Source organism: Quercus suber, unplaced genomic scaffold (assembly GCF_002906115.3).
Source record: "Quercus suber isolate HL8 unplaced genomic scaffold, Cork oak 2.0 scaffold_111, whole genome shotgun sequence".
Taxonomy (NCBI): Eukaryota; Viridiplantae; Streptophyta; class Magnoliopsida; order Fagales; family Fagaceae; genus Quercus; species Quercus suber.
This window is the reverse complement of record NW_027069576.1, coordinates 603,807-624,842: the sequence shown is the minus strand read 5'-3', so window position 1 is coordinate 624,842 and position 21,036 is coordinate 603,807. Positions and strand designations below refer to the sequence as shown.

Below are 21,036 nucleotides of genomic sequence, written 5' to 3'. Positions count from 1 at the left end.
AAGACTTGCTCTGATGGGTCCATTGAGCACTACAAAACTCATTTTGTTGCAAAAGGTTTTACACAGGAGTATGAGATTGATTATGAAGAGGCCTTTGCTCCGATTGCTCGTATCTCATTTGTTCGTGTCCTCTTAGTTGTTGATGTTGCCAGTAAATGGGACATTTTCAGATGGATGTCAAAAATGCATTCCTTAATGGGGATTTAAGTGAAGAAATTTATATGCAACCTCTTCCTGGTCTCTTTGTTGAATCAAACAGGGTTTGTCATCTTCGACGTGCATTTTATGGCCTTAAACAAGCTCCACGAGCTTGGTTTGCCAAATTTAGCTCTACCATCTCTCACTTGGGTTACATGGCCAATCATTATGATTCTGCCTTATTTCTTTGTCGCACTGACAAAGGCACTATTTTACTTCTCCTGTGAAAGTTCAATATGGGTATAAAACACCCTTGAACGTTTAGACCCCAAATTATAAAATTACCAATTCAAGTTTTATATCAAACAATTAATGTGCGGAACATGATAACAAGCTTATAACAGAATTGATAAACAATCTAAGCCAAATATAAACATATCCACAGCAGTAAATATAAAGCAAAGATAAAGGAAAGGAAGATGCAAACACATAGACAACACACGATGTGTTATCGAAGAGGAAACCGAAGTCCTTGGCGTAAAACCTCTCCGCCGCCCTCCAAGCAGTGATAAAATTCACTAAAGAATATAGTTGGGATACATGAACAGCAGAAGACCCTCCAAGCCTAATCTACCCAAGTACCTAAGCCCTCCAAGCTTCTTGCTCCAACGAGGTTACGCCGAACCTATTTCTTCTTTAGCTTGTCGGATTCCGCTACTTGACCATAGCATCAACCAATGTATATTGGTTCCTTTCCAAACTGCTTCCCTAAGCACCAAATGGACCTTCTCACAGACGTGGGTGTGGTGAGATAAGGGTTTGGTAAATGACCTCTTAAGGGTATGACAATGGAGAGGAAGAGAGTAGAGGAATTTGTAGAGTCTCTTTAGATGAAGATTGGGGATGAGGCAATCTTGTTTTTCTCACTCCAAGCTTCTTGCTCCAACGAGGTTACGCCGAACCTATTTCTTCTTTAGCTTGTCGGATTCCGCTACTTGACCATAGCATCAACCAATGTATATTGGTTCCTTTCCAAACTGCTTCCCTAAGCACCAAATGGACCTTCTCACAGACGTGGGTGTGGTGAGATAAGGGTTTGGTAAATGACCTCTTAAGGGTATGACAATGGAGAGGAAGAGAGTAGAGGAATTTGTAGAGTCTCTTTAGATGAAGATTGGGGATGAGGCAATCTTGTTTTTCTCTAGGGTTTTCTCTCACAAAATTCTCTTTGGAAGCTCTCTGAATATGATGGGTATAAGGGTGTATATATAGTAAGGTGAGAAGGGAATGCAAAATGTCAGTTTTTGCCAAACAGGGCAAGTTGGCGACTTGATCTCGCAGCTTGTCCAAGTCGCGAGTTCAAGTTGCGACGTAACGGCCTGGCCAGACTGGAACTTTTATCCTGTAGTGTGACAGCTGACGCGACCCTTCAGCTTCCTAGTGTGCCTCTCACGTGCCAACCTTTGGCGGCTTGCCAGTCGCGATCCACCCGCGAGCCCTAGCCGCGAGTCTCTGTTTTTCTTACACATTCTTGAGCTTTTCTTCACATCTTCTCACATACTACCCTTACAATTTTTCCACCTAAATACAGGGTTGCTAAGTGCTAAATTACAAGCAAATTGGTCACGGAATAAAGCCAATTAAATGGTTGATTAAATTCAACCTTACATCCTGTATGTGGATGATATGATCATAACTGGTAATGACCTCAATGGCATTCAAGAACTCAAGGATTTTTTCAGTCAGCAGTTTGAGATGAAAGACTTCATATTACTCATTCTACAAATGGACTTTATATTACTCAAGCCAAGTATGCCTCTGAACTCTTGTCTCGAGCTGGACTCATTAATAGCAAGACTCTTGACACTCTAATTGAGATTAATGCGCATCTGACTCCCTCAAGGGGGAAACCATTGTCTAATCCCTCTTTTTATAGACGCTTGGTTGGCAGCCTAGTTTATCTCACTGTCACTCATCCAGACATTTCTTATGCTATTCACCAGGTGAGCTAGTATCTGTCTGCTTCATGATCGACTCACTATGCTGCCGTTCTGCGCATTCTTAGATATCTAAAAAGCACTCTCTTCCATGGTCTTTTTTACTCTGCTCAGTCTCCTCTTGTTCTTCGTGCATTTTTTGATTCTGATTTGGCAGGAGATCCCACTGATCGCAGGTCCACAATTGGTTATTGCTTTCTACTTGGTTCTTCTTTGATTTCTTGGCGAAGCAAGAAACAAACTCATATAGCCCACTCCAGTACTGAAGTAGAATATCGTGCCCTTGTTGATACCACATCTGTGCTTCTTTGTCTACGATGACTTCTTAAAGACTTATGTGTGTCCACATCCTCTGCTACTCCTCTTTATTGTGACAACCAGAGTGCCATTCATATTGCTCACAATGATGTCTTCCATGAACGGACTAAACACATCAAGATCGATTGTCATTTATCCATTATCATCTTGTCCATGGTGCTCTCAAGCTGATCTCAGTCTCCTCTGAAGATCAACTTGTAGATATCTTCACCAAATCACATCCTAAGAGATTCCTTCGTACTTTGGTTGACAACCCCAAGTTGGTCTCACATCCACCTTGAGTTTGAGGGGGGCTGTTAACGTGTATTAGTGTTGTGGGCTTTAGGCCCACCTAGATTACTTGTATAACACACATACTTGTACTGCACACATCTGCCTTCTATATAAAGGCACTTATGTATATTATTTTATGAGAAAATACAATACTATTGCATTCAATATTTCTAACAGATATCATAGTTGAAGCGTAAATTTTAACCAAAAAAAAAATTGAAAAAATATTATTTTATTCTCAAATTATTAAGTAAAATTGTAATCTAAATTTTAATTTTACGTCTTCTTTTTTAGAGAGAGATAGATAGATATTATTTGATGTATGATTTTGTAGGAATTAGTTTACAAAAATTAAATTCTTTAACTATTAGGAGAGATTAGTTATCATTGATGATCTAACACATCTGCGACAATTTTTTGAAACACTTTAGGGTTTCAATTGGGTTAAATTTCTATTGCTCTTCTATTTTGAATGCCTTGTTAAAAAAGGAAAAGAGAAACACAAAATGTACTACATAATGTTCACAATATGATGTGATAATAACTATAATTGATGAACTTCAACAACCTAATTAATGTGTGTTTGATTTTTTTTTTTTTAATATTTATAATTGATGATTTGTCAGTTTGTAAGTCTATAGTTAAATTTCAAGTATTCCTAGCATCACTCATTAGAAAGAAAAAAAAAAAGTGCTCAATCATTTATAAAATTTTGAGCCTTTTACAATGAGAATGGCCCTTTTTTTCCTAGGGGAAATTTGTTTTTGCAGTGGGGTCTTAAGCCTAGTCCTTGAGCCGATCTTGTTGCCAAGAAAACAAACGAAAATGAGAGAAAGGAAGCAATTTTTTTTTTTTTTTTTTGGTGTCAAAGTTAGCCAAATAAAAATTTTCCATCTACCGCTTAAACACAGAGATCATTTCGACACAATAATAAAATGCTAAGGACTAAACTAACACATTTGAAAGGTTAGAACCAAATTAACATAATTTAAAGGTCAGGAACCAAGTAAGTAATTTTCCCTTTAAACTTTGAATGGTTAATACTTAATTGTTGAGATTTTATAAAGTTAGTTGAATGTAGTGTTGTGTTGTGTACATATTGTTATTTTTAACAAAAACAATTATTATCTTTTGTAGGGATAAAGGGCCCAGAAATGGGTATTGGGCAGTGGGTCATGTCCGAGGACATTAAATAGTCTGAGGACAGGGAGATACTAACGGGGGCATACAAGTTAGTGGTCCGTGGAAAAAGTTTGGACATAAAGGGTGGGGAGTGTAGTCCGAGGAGAAACATCTCCTCAGATAAGCAGAGTAGAGATCAAAGGTCCGATCTTTCGTCAAGAACAAGGTACCGGACGATCATACTGGCAATGATAAGCGTCAAATGGGGATAAGACAAAGGAAAACTGAGAAATATCTAAGGAGAAAGCTGCTATCATCGCAATGAATGCTCTGCAGCTAACTCCGTGACCGCATTAATGTGGAGGTGATACCTAAACAGTAACACTCAGCCTTACAGCTATCTATAAATACTTCAAGAAGGTGCTGATGAGACAAGTATCAAAGCCAGCAATTTGATCTACAAGTGGAGGGCTGAGATAGAGTGAAGAAGGGAAATATAAATAAGAAAGACCCCATTACGAGGGATCATCTGTAAATCTATAGAAAAATCATTGTACACTAAAAAACTGCAATTGTGGTTAAGTCTAAGAGAAATATACAAGAACAACCTACCCTGGACTTTGCCGAGGAGGATTTTCCTTGCACTAAACTATCTATTTTTACATTCAAGTAACAATTAGCCTACTATAATTGTTGTTCAACTCATTGAAATTCAGTTTCTAACCCACTCTCTACAAATTCATTATTTTGGGCTCTTTGGTCCTTTGTCCTTTTCATTTTTGGGCTTGGGAAGCAAATCGTGTCCTTACATCTTTCTTTATAGATGATTATTAAATGTGAATAAGATGATAAATACAACTTTTATTTTAGGGGAAATTATACTTTACCTACCTGTAGTTTGCTCGAAAAACACTTTGTTTACCTGTGGTTTAAAAATTGACACTTTGTCCACCTGAGATTAGCTCCGTTTGTCTCTAGTTACCCACCTCTGTTAAAAACAAGGGTAAATTTGCAATTTTTTTACTTTTTTTTATGTCTCTCTCCTCTCAAAACATAAAACATAAAACTAAAAATCAAGGGAAAAAAGATCTAAAAGTTAGGTTTTGTAAAAATTAAAACCAACTTTTACATCTTCTTTTCATGTATCAACTTTTAGATCTTCTAACCTTAAAATTAAAACCCAAAAATTAAAAGAGCTCCAGCTGCCTGACCTAATGTCAAAGAAAAAGTGATGTAGTCGATGGACATTGCTTTGGGATTAGGTGTTCCCAGATGGATATTCTAGGAGGTTTGAAAAATATTACTTTAGAAGCAAAGAGCTTTAATGGCCACAAACACGCCTAGCTTTCAATAATCCATGTAGCTTTGCCTTTGCTATTCGAAAAGACTAGTTTAATTTCTCCTCAGATTATCTTACAAGTCTACAAAAAAATATTTCCCATCTGATGGTTCTTGATTGGGCTATTGGTTGCGGGAACTGTGAAGTTGCTTAGAACAAAGTATGCAGAGAGAATAGCCATTGTGAGGATTCAAAAAACTGGCCTGGGTACCGTTGCAAGTGTGATGAAAGTTATGAGGGGAACCCAATAGTAACATTTTATGGTACAAAGTGTTAAAATAGATCTAGAAGTTGATACATGAAAATAAAATTTAAAAGTTAGGTTTTAATTTTTACAAAACCTAGCTTTTAGATCTTCTTTTCCTTTAATTTTTTTTTTTTTAGTTTTTTATGTTGAGAGGAGAGAGACATAAAAGAGTAACAAAATTACAAATTTACACTTATTTTTAACAAAGGTGGGTCACTGGAGACAAACAAAGCTAACCTCATGTCGGTAAAGTGTCAATTTTTAAACCACAGGTAAGCAAATTATTTTTCAGGCAAACCACAGATAGGTAAAGTGTAATTTTCCCTTTATTTTATCTGTCAAATTTTGAATTGTGCATATTGCACTCGTCAAGATTGCAATTAATGCAAATTTTGTCAAACTATCCCAAAAAAAAGAGTCGTTTCTAAAATGTTCACGTTAGTTTTTTTTTTAATAAAACTAGGGGAAATTATAGTTAACCTACCTGTGGTTTGGCCCGTTTTAACAGTGCCCACCCATGATTTGAAATTTGTCACTTAACCCACCTAAGGTGACCTCCGTTAGACCCCCGTTACCCACCTCAGCCCTTTCCGTTTAAAAATCCCCTTTACTATATAAGCCAAAAATTAGAACCCAATTAGAACACAATTAGAACCCTAAGGACTGAGCTCTCTCCCTCTCCCTACCTTCGAACCCTCAAAAATCTCTTTCCCTCTGTACTCCGATTGCCAAAGTGAAATCTGAACATGTCTTCTTCAAGCTATTACTCCGGTTCCAGTCACCATTCATGCTCTGCTGACCATTGTCGGCTACGCACTACTCTGACCTTGAACAATTTTAGGAGAAGGTTTTATGGGTGCAGCTACTATGATGTGGTGAGTAATAGTTGGGTTTCATATTTTGTTCCGTTTTTATTTTTATTTTTATTTTTTGGTTTTGTTGGTTTTCTGGTTTTGTTGGCTTTATGAATAACCCTAATTTGATTTTGTTTGTAGGATGAGGAACCTACTTGTAAATACTTTAGGTGGTTGGATGGCAAAACTTGTAAGCGTGGATCTGAAGTTGCACCCATTGTCCTTGCAAGATTCAGTATGTACAAGAATCAAGCAAGAGTTGCAGAGGAAAAGGAAAATGAGGCTAGTGATAGCGAAACAGCAGCTATTGAGAGGGAAAACAAAGCCAAGCGAAGGGAAGAAAAAGCTAGGTTGAGAGAGAGGATAGCTAAAGAGAAGTTACAGAAGTACAAATTTGCACTTCTTGTGTCATGGGGGGTTTTTTGTTATTTTTTATGTGTTTTCTGGTAGGATGGGAGAATTTGGAACAAATCCATTGTGTTTGCCTTGAAGGCAAGTTGTTGTAGTTATTGTATAATTTTGGGTATTACCACTTTTGACAAGTGCATTCCATGTATTTGGCACTATGTAATGTTGTTGTTTATTTGAATATAGTATGCAATGTGTTCTTTATGTTGTTCTTTATGTAATGTTGTTGTTTATTTGGCATTATGTAATGTGTTCTTTATGTAATGTGATATTGTAATTTGAATAAGGTATGCAATCTGTTATTCTTTATAAAGATTGTGTATGTTGTACATCAATTGGGTAGGCAAGGACATGCACCCCACAAGATTCTGTTTACATCAATTGAAGAAGCATAAAGAGTTATGTTTTAAAATAAGACCATTCCATACATATATAATACTACCAAATATTAATGGCTAAACACTATATATAATACTGCCATACATATATAACACTGCCAAGTTTCATCTAAGCAAGAGTACCATTCCATACTATATAATAAGCATTGTTCAAAACAAGTGGACTCCACCAAACATTAATGGCTAAACACTACCAAATTTCATCTACACAATAGGTTGTTCTGTCCCCACTAAGACAAGAACAAAATAACTTTACAGTATAAAGTTATGCACAATAACAAAAAAACAAAAAAGTGGTGACATGCCACTATCAACTAAACAATTGCCCTTGTCCTTGCCACAATAACAAAAAAAAAAAGTAAAGTAAAGTTCCTGCTTGCACAATCTCCAATTTTCATTTCCCAAAGACCTTGCCCTTGTCCTTGCCTTTGCCCCTGCCTGTTGAGAACATTGCACCAGATGTCTCAGCTCTTAATCCACCTCCTCTCCCAATGACCCTTGGTGGTACCAACCCTCTTCGAGGCTGCAAAATACATAGAAACTCCATATCAAGATCTAATTATGTAAGTATAAAGGGTAGTGTTTGTGTTTGTGTTTGTGTATATACCTGAGGAGTATAAGAGATGGGCTGGCTGCATAAGAACCATTGAGCAGTGGGTACTTTGCTTGGTGGTCTGTTTGAAGCTGAAGCAGATGTTTGGGCTGACTGTGTGTAGGGTTTGCCCGTTGGCTGCCTTAGTGGTTGCTTTTGTGGCTGGTTGATTGGTTGACTTGCTTGATGGGTGGTTGGCTTTCTTTTTGAATGGCTAGCTACCCTACTTGTTGGTTGACTAGTTGTCTAGTTCTCTGCTGCTTGGGTTGACTGGTTGGCCTTGGCCTTCTTGTTTGCTAATCTTGTTGACTGCCTTGCTTGCTCATTGGTTGCCTAGTTGGCTGGCTGCCTTGCAAACCTCTTTGGTGGTTGCCTAGGTGGCTGGCTGGCTGGCTGGTTGGCTGCCTGCCTGCCTGCCTGCCTGGTTAGCTGGTTGGCTGCTTGTTCCTTGTCCCTTTTGTCCCTACAAAAAGAATTTCCTTGCATCAGAAATAAACTTGTAATATAATTGTCATAGTGAACACATTATTGCTTTACTTACAAATTTTTTTTGCCTCTCAATTCTCTGCCTCCTTTGCCATGGTGTCTCACCAGTTATTCCAGCCTTACACCTCCTTGAATTATGCCCCTCTTGATGACAAAACCCACATTTTATAGGTCTATATGACCTAGAGACTTTGTATGGGTTGTTTGGCTCATTTGAATCTTTCTTCCTCTTCATTGGTGGCCTGCCTGGAGGCTTGTACACAATTGGAGCAACAGGGGTAGGTTGGCTCGTTTCAACCCATTCATCTTGGCCAGGCAGTGAGGTAATCATCTCCTTATATGCAGCCATATAGGCATCCTTTCTAAAGCATGCATGCACATAATCCTCAGGCCTCTCCAGGTTCTTATAGATTGCTGCAACACCATGTTTACATGGGATTCCTGTCAAATCCCAAACTCTACAAGTACAACACTTTCTGCTAAGGTTAACCACATGTCTCTCATACTCATTATCAACCTCATATATATAGCAAGACGATGGAATAGCAGAAAATGGCTTAGAATCAACTTTCAACTACTCAAGCTTCTGCACTATGTTTGGACAAAGGTTACTAGTGAATTTTTCAATCCTAGTCCTCTTACTGTATATTCTAGTCATCAACCTAACCCTAATCCACTCTAGCATGGCAATGATAGGCTTATCCCTAGCTTCTAGTATCATAGAATTAAATGACTCACTAAGATTGTTCACATAACAATCAGAGATGGCCCTTGGAGTGAAATGTGACTTGGTCCATTGGGTTGGTTGGATATCTGCTACATACTCCCATGCTTCTCTGTCCAATTTCTTCATCTCTTGCATTCTCTTTTCAAACTCTCTCACTGTTGTTGCTGCAGCACACCTCCATAATGCAACCTTCAACTCTAAACCCTTGAAGGTTAACTTAAAGTTGTTGTAAATATGTTTCACACAAAATCTATGTTCCACTGTTGGGAACAACATCTCCATGGCAGGTATCAATCCTTGGTTATGATAAATATAATCAACAATGAACACCATCAGCCTAAGAATAAAAACAAACAAGTATAAAGCAGAAATGAACAAAACAAGTATTACCTTTTGCCTATCTGAAATGAACACCAGATTTAGCTCATTTGGCCTCCCAATATCATCTGCAAATGTTTGTAAAAACCACACCCAAAATTTCTTGTTTTCTTGCTCAACTACACCTAATGCAATAGGGAAAATATTGTCATTCCCATCCCTTGCAGTTGTTGATAATATATGTCCACCAAACTTGCCCTTCAAGTGGCAACCATCTAATCCTACAAGTGGCCTGCACCCCCCCAAGAATCCAACTTTTTGTGCATTGTATCTCATATACATCCTCTTGAACTTGGGTTGTGTGTTAGGCTCAGTAATCTCAGTTTGCAGGATCACCTTACTCCCCACATCAGTTACTCTTATCATCTCTACATAGTCCCTAAGCTTCCCATACTGCAACCTCTCATCGCCTAGTATGAACTCTCTAGCTTTCTTCTTAGCTCTGTACACCTGATTTATGCTCAAGTCAACATTTACATCCTGCATGACTCGATGCTTCACACCAGAAACTGCCCAATCAGGGTTTTTGTTGAAATCCTCCAAGTATTTCCTAGCCACGTATGTAGAAGTGACCTGGCTATGCTTGAATGTCCTCCCACATGTACAAGTTGGAACCATGGTCTTTATCTGGAAGGTTAACTCCCCTGCAATCTGTGATGCGTATACCCTCCAACCACAGTCATATTTGCAGTGGACAGAAACTTTGGTCTTCTCATTAAGCTTGAACTTAATGTCCACAGACTTTCTCACTGCATATTCCCTCAAGGCAGCCCTAAACACCTTAACATTTGGGAACTTCATACCCTTGCATAACTGAGGGTTACTCATGCCAATGTTCTCATTAAACTCTAGATATGTCACCCTTTCATCCTCATCCTCTGAACTGTCTATGCTCCTAGCATCATCATCAAGGGCTTTTTCAGCCCAATCATTATTATCACCAGCTTGATCACTAGCAGCAGCTTTATCACTGGCAGCAGCTTCTAGTCTCTTCCCATCATCTGTAACTTGCTCTCTCACACCATCTCCCTTATTTACATTTTCACTATCTCTTTGATGCTCTCTCATATTGGGCACCTCATTGTTCTCAGCACCAAATATGTCATCAAGATAATCTGGTCCTTCATACCCTTCCTCTAGCCAATCAGGTTCATCCACATGAACATCTTCACTACCAACAGTTTGTCCATAGGTTGTTTAGTCATCCACATGCACAGCTCCACCAACACTGCCATCCCTTAAACCCTCAACAAGTTCTTCACTAACATCATTTTGGTCAACCACAGACTCCCTAACAGTATTGGTCACCTCCTTACAATCAGGATCATCATCAGTGTCTTCATCTTCATCATTCATTTCCCATGACTAGTCTACTGCAATTGGTTGATCTGGTTCAGCTATAGGTTTTTCAATAGCAATTGGTTCAACTTCAGGTTCTAAATAAAGTGTGATTTCATTTGTTGGCCATTCAGCATGTAGTTCACACATGTATGTCACATCCTCATCTGAAGTAATTAACCTTAACCTTAACCCTTGCTCTAAGTCACCACCAAGTATTAAATAATAAATTCTACTGTTAATGGGTCCCCTAGCCTCAGTACAAATGTCTTGTATCTCAAAATGATTTAGTAGATCTGGATCAACATTAGCCATTGTAAATGCCTCACCACCTACATACTCTAAACCAGGGTTCCACTCAAAATTCCCACTATGGTGAATAGTAAAATCAAAACGAATTTCAGCAGCCATTTGCAGGGTTTAAAACACATGTACAAACAACAGTAATTAAATACATAACCAACACATGCATAGAGACAACACACAAAAGCAAAATAATTTCAGTTGCACACCAAACACCAAGTAACGTGGGGTCAGAGACAAGAAACACAACTAACTAAACAATTTGTCTCCATGGGACCACAAACAACCTAAAGATGCATCTAACCAAAATATTCTTAGGGACCACAGTCATCAATGTCAACTATAAAAGAACAAACACACCAATGGTAAACCCAACAATGGTAAACCACTAATTTTATGACAAAAAAACTTTAATTTGAATAAACATTGGAGAAGAATAATGGTAAACCACTAATTTCATCAATCGTTACACATTGAAAAAGAATAAACACAACAATGGCAAACCCTAGAAAGTAATTTCATACCTGATACAGAGGAAAACTCAAACTTCAGCACTCCTCCTTGCCTGCAAGTGTTTGGGGAGGGATTTCACTTTGGCAATCGGAGTACAGAAGGAAAGGGATTAAGGCTAATGGGATTTTTGAGGGTTCGAAGGTAGGGAGAGGGAGAGAGCTCAGTCCTTAGGGTTCTAATTGTGTTCTAATTGGGTTCTAATTTTTGGCTTATATAGTAAAGGGGATTTTTAAACGGAAAGGGCTGAGGTGGGTAACGGGGGTCTAACGGAGGTCACCTCAGGTGGGTTAAGTGACAAATTTCAAACCACGGGTGGGCACTGTTAAAACGGGCCAAACCACAGATGGGTTAACTGTAATTTCCCCATAAAACTAATAGACCTTTGTTGAGTTTGTTCCATTTCTCTCCCAGTCAAAACAATTTTTTTTTTCTTCTTCTATGATCACGTTTCTTTTTTCCTTTTTTGGGGTGGAGATATTATTTTTATTTTAAATTTTTACTATCTCAAATAAAAAGAAAAAACGATTTATTACTAAAAAAATAGTTTTACTTATTAAATATATGATAGTCTCCTTTAATTTTTAACATTTTGTCGCTCTGAACCCTAAGTCATAGTTCCGTCTCTAGACAAGAGTGATGACAGCTCTCTAGAATAATTAAGATTTTCTAGCTCCTTTTGGAAATCTTAATCAAGATTCTCAAGTTTAAGACGAATCTTTCTAGCGGTACCTACTTTCTCTTGTCTGTAGAAAGGGTAAGACCACGGCTCATCTCCTATTTTGCAAAGCTAAAGAAATAGTAGATATTGTTATTTGGTTGGATAGTTTTCTTTCCGATGTTTCTGTTTAAGATCAATTGTTTCTTGTAATTTGTTTCCTTCTTCACTTGATTAATACAAAGTCTTGCCAGTTTCTAAAAAATAAATAAATAAACAAAGCGAAGTTGTTGTAGAAGACAAACAGAGAAAGTAAAAACATTTCTTTAATCTAGAAATGTAATTAGATTGTAATGAAAATAAAGATGTCTTTTTTTTGTTAAAAAAAAAAAGATAATTAAGCTATATATATAAAGTATGAATAGGTATATATCTTTCATTGATCGTATATGTTACAAGAAAGTGCCAAACACTACAGTTGAGTGCAATCAGTCGGCTTGAAGGAGACCATCCTTGTTTCCAAGTCAAACCCAATCAACAAATTTGCTTGAACATAGTTGCCATATAATCCTTGGTCACCCAAATCTGCCAGTGCAGTATTTGCAGTATTAGTAATTGCAAAGCAGTAAATATCATATGCATGAACCGGTCGATTGAAAGTTAGTATAGGCTTTAACTCCACATCAGCACCTTCAAAATGGACAGTCAATTTTGGTCCATTTTCATTAGTAGTTTCAGTTCTATAGCAAAGCCGTGTCCCTGTTAGAGTTTCATTTTTAATGGGATCAATTGGAATTTGCTTCTTCACTTCCACCTCTAAGCGATTATAAAAATCTGGTGGCAAAGTCAATGGTGGTGATCCTAAATCAATACAAATGTTGCCCTTAGAAACCTTACCTGAAGAGTTGAAGGGCACATATGTGTCTCCAACACTAATTCCTTCTAGTGTCACATAATATTGATTTCCCACAGCTACAAATGGTGTTGAAACCACACCATCACCCACAACTTCACTGCCATTGTCAAAACTTATCTGTAATACTAGGATCAGTATATTCAGTACCATATGGCAACAAACAATAAGAAAACCTCTTGCTACCAATTTGTGAAGGAAAGGACAAAGGCCCTAATCCTAACCCAATGATTCCCGTTGTGTGGTCATTGTAATGGACGGTATTGTTGTGCGCACATCCAAAAGCAATGTCAAAGGAAACCGCTTGCCCGGAGGTAGAAGTGATGGTGGCTTTTTCTTTGGCCAAAACACCTTTGGTTAAACCACTTGTATATCCATAGACGTAATTGCAACTATTTTGAGGAGAACAATGGACTTCGTCCAATAAGTGACACTTGTGCAGGACCTTTTAGGATCGAACTTGGGATGAATACGACTAAAGCAGACATCACAAGGTACACATTTTGTCCACACAAGGTCACTAGCTGTATCGATAGCACTGTAGATGTCTACTGGTGGAGTGCCAATTGAGGCCTTCATGAGATGCTGACCGTAGTATGGTATTAATTGTGCTTGGGGGACATTATGAGCTGTAACCAAAAGGCCTATAAGATAATATGAGAGAAGGAAGTATGGATGAAATTTGACACTGCTCGCCATTGAATTTAGAGAAATGAAATTGTACTGGTTATATACTAAATACTTTTATATTCTCGATTAAACCCAACTTTCCATGTTAGGCCTAATGATTACTTGATTGCACCATTAATTTGACCTAACAGAAGGGGAAAAAAAACAGAAAGAAGAGAATTCTCCATCCGTGAATGGCATCGAATGTACTACTAAAAACTGGAAATTTTAGTAAGCACCAAAATTTGTTTCTTTTAACAATATTTAAAACAGAGATTGTAATTAATGCAATAATACTAACATATCATAACAAATGTCTTGTTTCATTGAAGAATAGGTCACCAATCCTTATTTAATTTTTTCAAACAAAAAAACCTTATTTAAGAATAAATTTGGTTAGCTAGGCCCCTCGCTTATGCATGGCAAATATGCCCCTTTTTTTTTTTTTTCCAAACAAAAAAATAGGAATTATTTTTTTATTTGGCTTTGCAATAAAATTACACTTGGCCCCCTAACAACATCATTGACAATCTTTAAAAAAAAAAGAAAAAAAAAAAAAGAAAGCAAAATGCCTTTAAAAAACCAATGAATAGCCCAAAAAAGATTGACCCAACCATAAAATCACAAAGAGAAAAGCTCAAGAAAATTTAGCTCAATCATTCAACCAATTAGACCAAGCCCTTTAAAAATTCAACCAAAACCTAATTGATCTTACACAGTAAATTCCCAAAACGATTCCGTCAAAAAAAAAAAAAGATACTAAGCAAAGGCACTTGCTACTTATAAGGAAGGTTAACCAAATAAGGTTGTAAGGCATGACACGTGAGGCAAAGCAATAAGACCCAATAGAGGTAGGCAACACGACACCACTTCAGGCTCTAGCCACCAAATCTAAGTAAAGCAACACACACACACACACACACTCTCTCTCTCTCTCTCTCTCTCTCTCTCTCTCTTATAGATATAGAGCCAGAACTTTGAGTTAGGGGAGCAATTTTACTATTGCCAGTGAGTGGTAGTTTGAACCTTTGATTCTGCTACTTAGCTGCTGAGATTTCTTTCTTTTTTTATGGGTAAGAACAATTTTTTTTTTGAATTTTTTAAAGGACAGGGGTATTTATTTGGGATAAAATTATTTAATTGAGAAAAAAAAAAAAAAAAAAAAAAAGTTTTACAAGTAATTTTTGTTGTTGAGCTATTTTTTTTGGGTCTTGTATATTTTGTTTTAGATTTTAGATCTTTAAATTTTTTTATGGTCACTAAAATGAGGAAAATGTTAGAGTTACAAGTTTTTTATAAATTATTGACATAATAAGTGATTACTAGGAAGTAAAAAAAATGAAGTGAGTGGTGTGCCCATATGCAAACCAATAATGAAAGCTCGAATTTGTGTGAAAACACAAGACCTGTTTAGACCCCCAAATTAAAAACTACGGCTCGGTTAATTTTACTTTAACTTAAACTAAGTGTGGAATAGAGTAAATGTGAGCGAACAAACAATAAACTACTATAAGCCATATTCATCAAATATCAAAAATAAAATGAAAGTTAAAAGAGTAGGGAAGAAGGATTTAAAAATAGATAACACAAAGACGCGATATCGAAGAGAAAACCGAAGAATTCGGCAAAAAATCTCTCCGCTACCCTCCAAGTGGTAATCGATCCACTAGAGAATAAAATTGGAGTACATGAATAACAAAAAACCCTTCAAGTCTAGTCTACCCAATGTAATTGAGCCCTCTAAGCTCCTGCTACCAATTGACTTAATGAAGCCTTGTCTTCTCTAGTTATCCGGATCTCGCAATACGTCCGATTGCATTTGCCAAGCCTTACCGGCTTTTATTGGCAAATCCCCAAAACTTCCCAAGTTCTAAAACACTCTCTACTCTATGAAAATGTGTGGGTTGTGTTTAAGTAAAAATCTTCTCTCAAGGTATGACAATGTGTGTTCTAGAAAACCTATCTAGAGTTTTTCTCTCTGAATGGTTTCCTCATAATTTTTGTGGGTAACGAGAGTATATATAGTATGGTTGAAGGGTAAAAAAGTCACATTTAAAAATCTTTTAGGCAGAATGTTTCTCAAGTATCTCGCGGGAAGGCCTTACCCGCGAGACACTCACATAACTGACAGCCTGACATGACTCTTCAGCTTCCAGTTATGTGCTTCTCATGTGGCTACTTAGCGGGTTAGCTTCTCGTGAGCTTCTCTTGAAATCCACTTGATCTTCAATTAAGCTTAAGTTTTCACCAATTTAATACTAAACCCAATACAATAAAATCCCACAAAATACAATGAATAAAAATCAATTACAACACTTTTTGTTATGGAATAAAGCCAACATAAAACATAGTTGTAAATCACAACTTTATAATCTCCCCCTTTGGCTATTCCGTGACAAAACACCTTATAACAGACTCTAGACTTAAATGTGAGTTAGGGAACAATGGAAAAACTCACCCACACCTAATTCTAGAAGCTGTGATGAACTTGAAACATGTATACCTGTAACCTAAAACACTTGCATAAAACGCATTAAACCCTCAAGGTAAAGCAAGTAATAAAATGACAAGTATAATGTAACAAGTAAATTGCGATCAAGTAAACATGATGTAAAACATATGAGCAACTTGATCAAACTCAAAATAGTCATATGGAAATGACTACAATGATCATATAGCAAAGCAAATGATCATCCGAACATGCAATCAATAAAGCACAATGGCATAAGGATAAATGCATGTCCAACACATAAGCATGATGCGATGAGAGTAACAAAGTATAGATACTAAACATAACTCAAAGCACCATAAACAATGAGAAAACAAGCAAAATATAAAACAAAACAAAACAAAGTTTTCTAAAAAAAGATGTCTTCTCCCCTTTAGTATATGCATCTCCCCTATGGCTTTCTCCCCCTATGAATGTGCACGAGGTAGAATTTCTCCCCCTAAGAATGTGCACATGAGTCATATAGAAATGATGATACACAATGGTATAATCTCCCCTTTTTGTCACAAATAGACAAATGGATCAAGAGGAAGGAGGGAAAGAAAAGAAGATATGAAAAAGGGTAAAAGATGATACATGAGGAGTGCAAGATGAATAAGAAAATGAAGTTCAAACAAAAGACAAAAATATCATAAAGATGCTACAAAGCATAGAGTAAACATGACATGCTAAGTATAATGGAACATGATATAGACCAAGGCAAGACATAGACACAAGAACATGTTATACGTGCTAAAAGGTCTAAAAAGACTTAACTAGCATGAGTGAATGCAAAACGTGTCAAGTGTTAGAGTGTGTGCAACAAGGTGTATCTAGTGTGCATGTGAGATGTATGACTAATGCATGAGTAAGCACTCACAGGGCAAAGTATGTAAAACACAAAACCAATAATCAATACATGATAAACATGCATAATCATGGTAATCCCCAAAAATTGGTACTCATCAAAGTCCAAAACAGTGAGAAAATATCATTTGGGCATTTTATCGAACACTTAGAGTGCACACACTACACATCTATGTTAAACAATGCATGAACATATGAAAATCTTGCCTAAATACATGTTATTTTTGCCACAAGGGGCCAACATCCAAAGCAAATCATCATTTAAAGCAAAACTCAATAAAAAATATTGACAAAAAATAAGTTTTCCAACCCCCATTGAGAAATATCCAACTATGAACAGAAAACCCCTAAAAACATAATCTAAAGATCAAAATCAATGAAAAGAGTTACATATTACCTTAGAGATGTTAATGAAATGAAAAACACTTGAATTTAGTTGGGTTTTGATGTAAAAACATGAAAATAGGGGTTTGGAAAAAGTTTAGAACAAATGTCCCACGAAATACCCATTAAAAAGCTGAGCTAGAAATTTAAAAATAAGAATTTGCAACCAAAATAATTTGTAAAAATGTTATAAAAAAGTTTTTGAATATAACATTACTCATAAAAAAATTAATGATATTGTTAAAGGGAGACAAAATGTAATTTTATAGAACAAAATTGCTAAAATTAGCACACATATATAATAATATTAAAAAAAATCCAGTTTTGGGGGGGCCATTGCCCCACCTAGTCCAAGGGTCGTTCCATCCCTACTCTCTCTCTCTCTCTCTCTCTCTCTGGACAAAGTATTTGTTGTTATGGAAAAACTAATTCAACATCTCAACTTATAAATAGAAATCTTGTGCCCCACTCTTTGTGTGTTATTCTTGTTTGCGATATTTTCATTTAGATTATTCCTTGATTTTGTGATCCCAATTCTATTCTAATGTTTTGTATGTTAAAATAAAATAAATGAGAAAGGATAAAGAGAGAATGATCCTTGCATGCAGCTTGCTGATTTTGAGGTTCTTAGGTGCCTAATTTTTGCCTTAAGCACCTAAATATATATGTTAAGTTTAGCAAGAGTGTTGTCTACTTTCTTAGTAATAAGAACTAAGAAGACCAAAGTGAGAATGCTAGACTCTTTGCAAATTATCAAAGGCAAATTGAATTGTAAACCCTCCAAATTGCACATTTTAGAAGATATCCATTGTTTTTTAGAGATATCGATAACGGTGTTGTTCCGCATGCTAAATATGCACTTAAATAGCAAGCATGTTATTAGCCACAAGATGGGTATGCTGAGATAGATACGTTGTTGTGTATTGAATCCTGCTGCTGCATGGGGTGTTTTTTAGGCAGATTTTGGGTATATAAGAGATTACAAAGAACCCTAATTAGCAACCACGTTATTAATCATTTTAAGGTATAGTCCAAATGTGGCTAACACAACCTTCCATGCAACTATAAACCTAGGAACTTGAAGCAATTACCAATTAGTATGCATTAAAGCAATATCAGTGAACAGTTAAGTTACGCTATAATTGGCTGCTTGGTTGTCCTCTAAGACACCGATTTATTGGCCCATTAGTGGAACAAGATTCTCAATTAAAAAGCTTTGTTACGTTTTCATAGTAACTGATTAACTGCTGGAATCTAGTAAACCCAAATATGGCCATCTATTGATGGAATTTGTTCCGTCAAGGCAACAAGTACATTTTTTAATACCAACAACTTCCTTCAAAAACTTCTACCAAATGTTAGAGTTGGATTTGGCATTTGTTGCCCAAATAATTTAAAATACATTGTATGGAAATGCACACATGACCGCTTCTTGACCAGGAACCTCATCTTTGCCCATTCTATTTACAAAAATGTGACTAGCATGAAACTTCATTACACTATCTTTGCGATGGTCAAGCACATAAGTCACTTAAATGTCGTTCTACTTACCAATATAGTTCTTTCAATTATCCCTACTCAGTCAGTTAAATGTTGATTTCCTAATCACATTATATAAGAGGGAGAAATTAATATCGTGCCTCTCTACTCAGATATGGAGGCCGGAACTTAGAGTTACGGACAAAGTCATTCTTTGGCCTTAGAGGGCTTTCCCTACCTCTCCCCATCCTCCACAAAAAAGAAGAAGAAGAAGAAGAGACTAGTGTGTGTGTGTGTGTAGAGGTCATTAAACTTAGCAAGTTTGTCCAATAAATTTACACTTGCCCCCTAACAACATCATTGACCATCTTTAAAAAAATGCCTTTAAAAAACAAATGATTAGCCCAAAAAAGATTGACCCAACCATGAAATCACCTAGAGAAAAGCTCAAGAAAATTTAGCCCAATCATTCAACCAATTGGACCAGGCCCTTTAAAATTTTTACCAAAACCAGATTGAACTCACACAATAAATTCCCAAACCCATTCCATCAAAAACGAAAGAAAGAGAGAGATTGAGCAAAAAACATTGCTACTCGTGAGGAGGGCTGAAAAACTAAGGTAGTAAGGCAAGACTCGTGAGGCAAAGCAATGAGACCCAGTAGAGGTTGGCAACGTGACACCAGTTCAGGCTATAGCCACCAAATCTGAGTAAAGCAATGTGCTCTCTCTCCCTCTCTGGACAAAGTATCTATTGTTATGAAAAAACTAACTCAGCATCTCAACTTATAAATAGAAATCTTATGCCCCACTTTTTGTGCATTGTTCTTGTTCACGATATTTTCGTTTGGATTATTCCTTGATTTTGTGATCCCAATTCTATTTTTTTTTTTAAATGTTGAAATAAAATAAACAAGAGAGGATAAGGAGAGAATGATCCTTGCATGCAACATGTTATTACAACCTAAGGGGTGCCTTGGTAGTCTACACTATTTGGCAGTCATGATTATCTATGAACGCATTGATATTCTGTCAAAAAATATCCTTTCCTTCAAGGTGCATGCATAAAATTATGAACGTGAACCGACATATATTTTGGACAGCCCCCCAATCCCCTTACATTAAACTCAAAACAGATGGAAAGTGTAATCGGTAATCCGTGACTTGGTTTCATCGGGGATTGGGAAGAGAGAATTGGTTAGGAGGTTACTCTTTACACCTAGGAAACACCAATAATAACACATCAGAACCTTGGTCAACTCATTATAGTCTAGACAGTGTGTGTGGAAATTAGCTACTGTAATGTCATTCGAGAACTGGATTTAGACAGCATTGTCTCTTAACTCTTTACTTAAGATTCAGATTCTACATGTGTGGGCCTACTCTTACGTACCATCTTCAACATGTGACCTCAGTTGTCTAAAATAAAAGGGAAATAAATATCCCAAACTCGATTTGTTTACAAACAATAAAGATAATGTTTTTCATGAGTAACAACTAGGCCCCTCGGTTATGCATGGCAAATAGGATTTTTTTAGCTTTGCAATTTATAAGGAACTAAATTTATTTTTTAGAAGAAAACAAGATTTTCTAAATAGTAGGAGTGAAACTTGGCCTAAAGGCATTCTCAGAACATGATATGAATTTAAACTTTTACTAAAGCTTCTGTGACCGCTTTCTATAATGCTCATCGAATTGCTCTATCAACTATCATAGAGTGGAAAAATAAATAAGAGTTCTCTGGTGCTAAACAAGAATAAATGAATAGAAAAATTACATATAAGGCTTAATGACTTGTATTTGTTGCTTAACTTCACTTAAATTTAAAAAATTTGATTTCTTATTCTCATTATATTAGAGGGAAAAATATCGTGCCTCTCTACTCAGATTTGGTGGCTGGGGCTTGCTTTGGCCCTTCTGGGGCTTTCCCCTCTCCGATCCCCTAACCCCCAAAAAAATGAAAAAAAAAAAAATACTAATATATATATATATATAATTAATTTTAGAAAGTTTGTCTAATAGAATTACACTCGACGATCCCCTACCCCCAAAAAAATGAAAAAAAAAAAAATACTAATATATATATATATATAATTAATTTTAGAAAGTTTGTCTAATAGAATTACACTCGGCCCCTAACAACATCATTGA

General features: G+C 36.5%; 1 protein-coding gene and 1 long non-coding RNA gene across 2 annotated transcripts; one reads left to right on the top strand and one right to left on the bottom strand.

The window, feature by feature from the left end:
* Window positions 1-5,945: 5,945 nt before the first annotated feature.
* Window positions 5,946-6,552, top strand: LOC136068348 (uncharacterized). The gene is made up of 2 exons (XR_010629710.1): window positions 5,946-6,309; window positions 6,430-6,552. It is a non-coding gene; the product is annotated as an uncharacterized LOC136068348 (long non-coding RNA).
* A 6,006-nt stretch (window positions 6,553-12,558) lies between these two features.
* On the bottom strand, window positions 12,559-13,698 carry LOC136068355 (aspartic proteinase CDR1-like). Its single transcript, XM_065775405.1, has 2 exons — window positions 13,366-13,698; window positions 12,559-13,119 (listed from the first exon to the last, which is right to left on the bottom strand). Exons 1-2 carry the CDS (start codon window positions 13,696-13,698, stop codon window positions 12,559-12,561), a joined length of 894 nt encoding a protein of 297 aa, XP_065631477.1.
* Window positions 13,699-21,036: the final 7,338 nt, after the last annotated feature.

Bases quoted from the DNA above. Each gene is read 5' to 3' on its own strand.
- LOC136068355 (XM_065775405.1), bottom strand. From the start codon at position 13,698: ATGGCGAGCAGTGTCAAATTTCATCCATACTTCCTTCTCTCATATTAT. The intron at 13,120-13,365 runs GTGGTTTAACCA...CTAGTATTACAG, and splicing joins TTACGTCTATGGATATACAA to ATAAGTTTTGACAATGGCAG.